General features: G+C 39.4%; 1 protein-coding gene across 1 annotated transcript in view; it reads left to right on the forward strand.

Moving 5' to 3' along the window:
- Positions 1–2,935, forward strand: part of LOC106012958 — a gene marked incomplete in the record, with an annotated part of 8,157 nt that overhangs the window by 2,666 nt on the left and 2,556 nt on the right. Inside the window, 1 exon segment of the mRNA XM_013087401.2 lies at positions 2,078–2,215. Within this exon segment, the coding sequence (XP_012942855.2) occupies positions 2,078–2,215 (138 nt within the window).

Raw genomic sequence — 2,935 nt, forward strand, 5'->3', positions numbered from 1 at the left:
ACACACACACACACACACACACACGTACACACATTACCATTCACTCCTTTATCAACTCAGTCTTTTTCCCTTCCGTCCCTCCCCTCTTAGCTCAGTGTTTTATTTACCCATGTTTTTTGTTTACTCTCTTTTAAGCACACAGGAGGGGTATTTTATCTACCTTGGATTAAACCACGTACAATTCTATTCAAGTATGAGACACTTTTAATTTATACACTCATTGAGAACATTCACGTTGTTCATTAAATTAACGAAGCTGGTATACACTGTTTTGGGGCGCTTTAAAAAAAGAAGCATTATTTCGTGAATTCAACAAACTGTTCAGTTCATTTACCCAAATCTCAAACTGTAAAAGGGAGGGGAACAACATGTATTCTATGAATAGATAGTCAGATTCGTGTTTCTGGTCTGTGCATATCAAATTTTAATGTTCCGCACTTTGATCTGCTGTAGATTGGTCATTACAAGTATGTGTCCGCTACGTTCTTTAAGAGTTAAGTCTCCAGAATCTGTCTATCCCGTCAGCAAGTAACTATCAAGTTTGTCTCGTTTTCTTGTGTTTAGTTGTTGGTTTTTTTTGTGGGGGCCGGGGTGGGGGGGGGGGGTAAGTGTACGTCTAAAAAAAGGGTTAGCCATTACATTTTTTAGTCCTATCTCTCTTTATTAACCGGTGTTAGTGTTGTAGCGGATGGGCGATTCGCTGTCGAACGCAGGAGACCTGAGTTCGATTCCCGATTGGGGTGACTTTTATCAAGTATGTTAGCCTTTCAGCTTGGATGTTGTATCCCTCTCAGTCCGGGCTGGCCTTGACAGGTAGGAGAGGAAGCCCGCTTCCATAATGAGCTCTCTGCTCTTTAGTAATCTATACCATGATCTCAACAGGCAAAGGAAACTCGAGAAAACTATTTGCAAACTTCTGTTATCGATTAGAAACATGGTGTGAAAACAGATACATTAACAAATCAGCCTGATATGATTTCTGTGACGGCTGCAGTGGCTCGGTCAGTCATGAACCTAACATGTGTGTCTGGATTAGAACAAGCTACCCCAAGCCCAAGTTCTGTTAAGCTTTCTATGGCTTTGTCTTCCGGATCACCTTTTCATTTTAAATAGGTGGTCTCTAGATTCAACCCACCCAAACAGGTTAACAACTGATTCCAGTGGCCTCAGCAATAAATGAAAGCTAATACACGGGTCGGTAGAGCACTAACCAACACACCTATTAAACTAACAAAATAGTACACCACGGCGTCTCCATTCTTTTTGTAATAGTAGATATTTATACCCCTTCGGCACTGTTTAGATCATGTAGAAAGCAGGCTGCTTCGACCCTGCTTTGTCAAGGCCACCCCAGGCTGATAGGAATACTTGTACAATGTTCCAGTTGACAGACGGGGATACTCAATTTTTAAAAAAAACTTACCCAAAACAACCAACGACAAAAAAACTCTCCACGTAGATCTAGGGACTGTATTAATTTTTGTCTTCCCCCCTCGCGTTCTTCTTTTCAATATTTTCGGTTCAATTCTTTCAGTGGAAAAGCTTTCATGTACAGCTAACCAAAAAAACAACCAAAAAAACCAGACCTGGAAGCAGCAATGTGTCACCCATCTGTTTGCCGTACGGGCGGTTGCAATTTTATGAGGGAACTCTGACCATAAGACATAAGACTATTACGATCAACGATTGAACATTCGCATACTTGAACGCGCAGTGTTTTGCTGTCACAAAATTACGGCTTGTTTCGACAGGGGATACTGTCCCAAAGGTGATAATACATACAACATACACGGGAAAAAATGAAAATTGGAGGAGGGCGGGGGTAGGATGGTAAAGAAGACCATTGTTCTTTACATTTACATGATTGCTTGATTGATTGAATGATTAATTGGTCGGTTGTTTGATCTATCAATTATTTGATTGATTCGTTCACTAATTTTTCCCCCCCATTCATTCGTTTTCTAATCTATAAATTAATACATTTATTGGAAATCATTCACTCACATTTTCGTGTATTTTTTTGAACAAATTCCAGGATTTTAAAATTCCTATAAACATTTCTGTTGCGTTTCCTCAGCTGGACTTTGCGTCCAGAATGGAGGGAGATGTGTTTACATCAAGAACCGATGCCCTTACGGCACTGATGTGAACAACAGATACAGCAACTTCTACGGATGCCTTCGCGCTGATCAGAAGTGCTGCTCTCCAGTGAAAAGTAAGGTCAAAGGGATAGTCAACAATTAATGACCAGATTTTTAATATATTCTCTCTCTTTCTCTCTTTCTCTCTCTCTCTCTCTTTCTCTCTCTCTCTCTCTCTCTCTCTCTCTCTCTCTCTCTCTCACACACACACACACACACACACACACACACACATACGCACACACACATACACAAACACACACATACACACAATATATTATTATATACCTACTCAGTGTTTTGTTTCGTGGGTGCCTTGGTTTTGATAGAAAAGAAACCTGATCTCAGTTTGACATTCTCAATAATCATTACTATGTGGTCAAAGAAATAGCAGGAGAGTGTGCAGATTTGTATAATTATTTACTATAACTATTTAGCAATTTTGAAACTACAACAAATTTAGTAACACGGGGAATTGCCCAATTGGTGCGTCTTGCATCTTTAAAAGAAACTAAATGAATGCAGACAGTTTGCTACATCACAAGATAGATAGCTACCACTGAATTATAAAACTGGTCGAAAGAAGAGAATAGCACTATAATTCGTTTCTTCACGATAAAGAGGACAAGATCAACGTTGATAAGAAAAGGGAATGTTTTGGCCTACTGACTGGTAAAATATCACAATCATGACATAAATTTCACTTTATAGCCATTTTCTTGCTAATTCTGGGATGTAATATGGCGAGCTTTTCAAGGAAAAGAAAAATGCTTTCACACACACACACACACACA

This window comes from Aplysia californica, unplaced genomic scaffold (genome assembly GCF_000002075.1).
Source record: "Aplysia californica isolate F4 #8 unplaced genomic scaffold, AplCal3.0 scaffold00584, whole genome shotgun sequence".
Taxonomy (NCBI): domain Eukaryota; kingdom Metazoa; phylum Mollusca; class Gastropoda; order Aplysiida; family Aplysiidae; genus Aplysia; species Aplysia californica.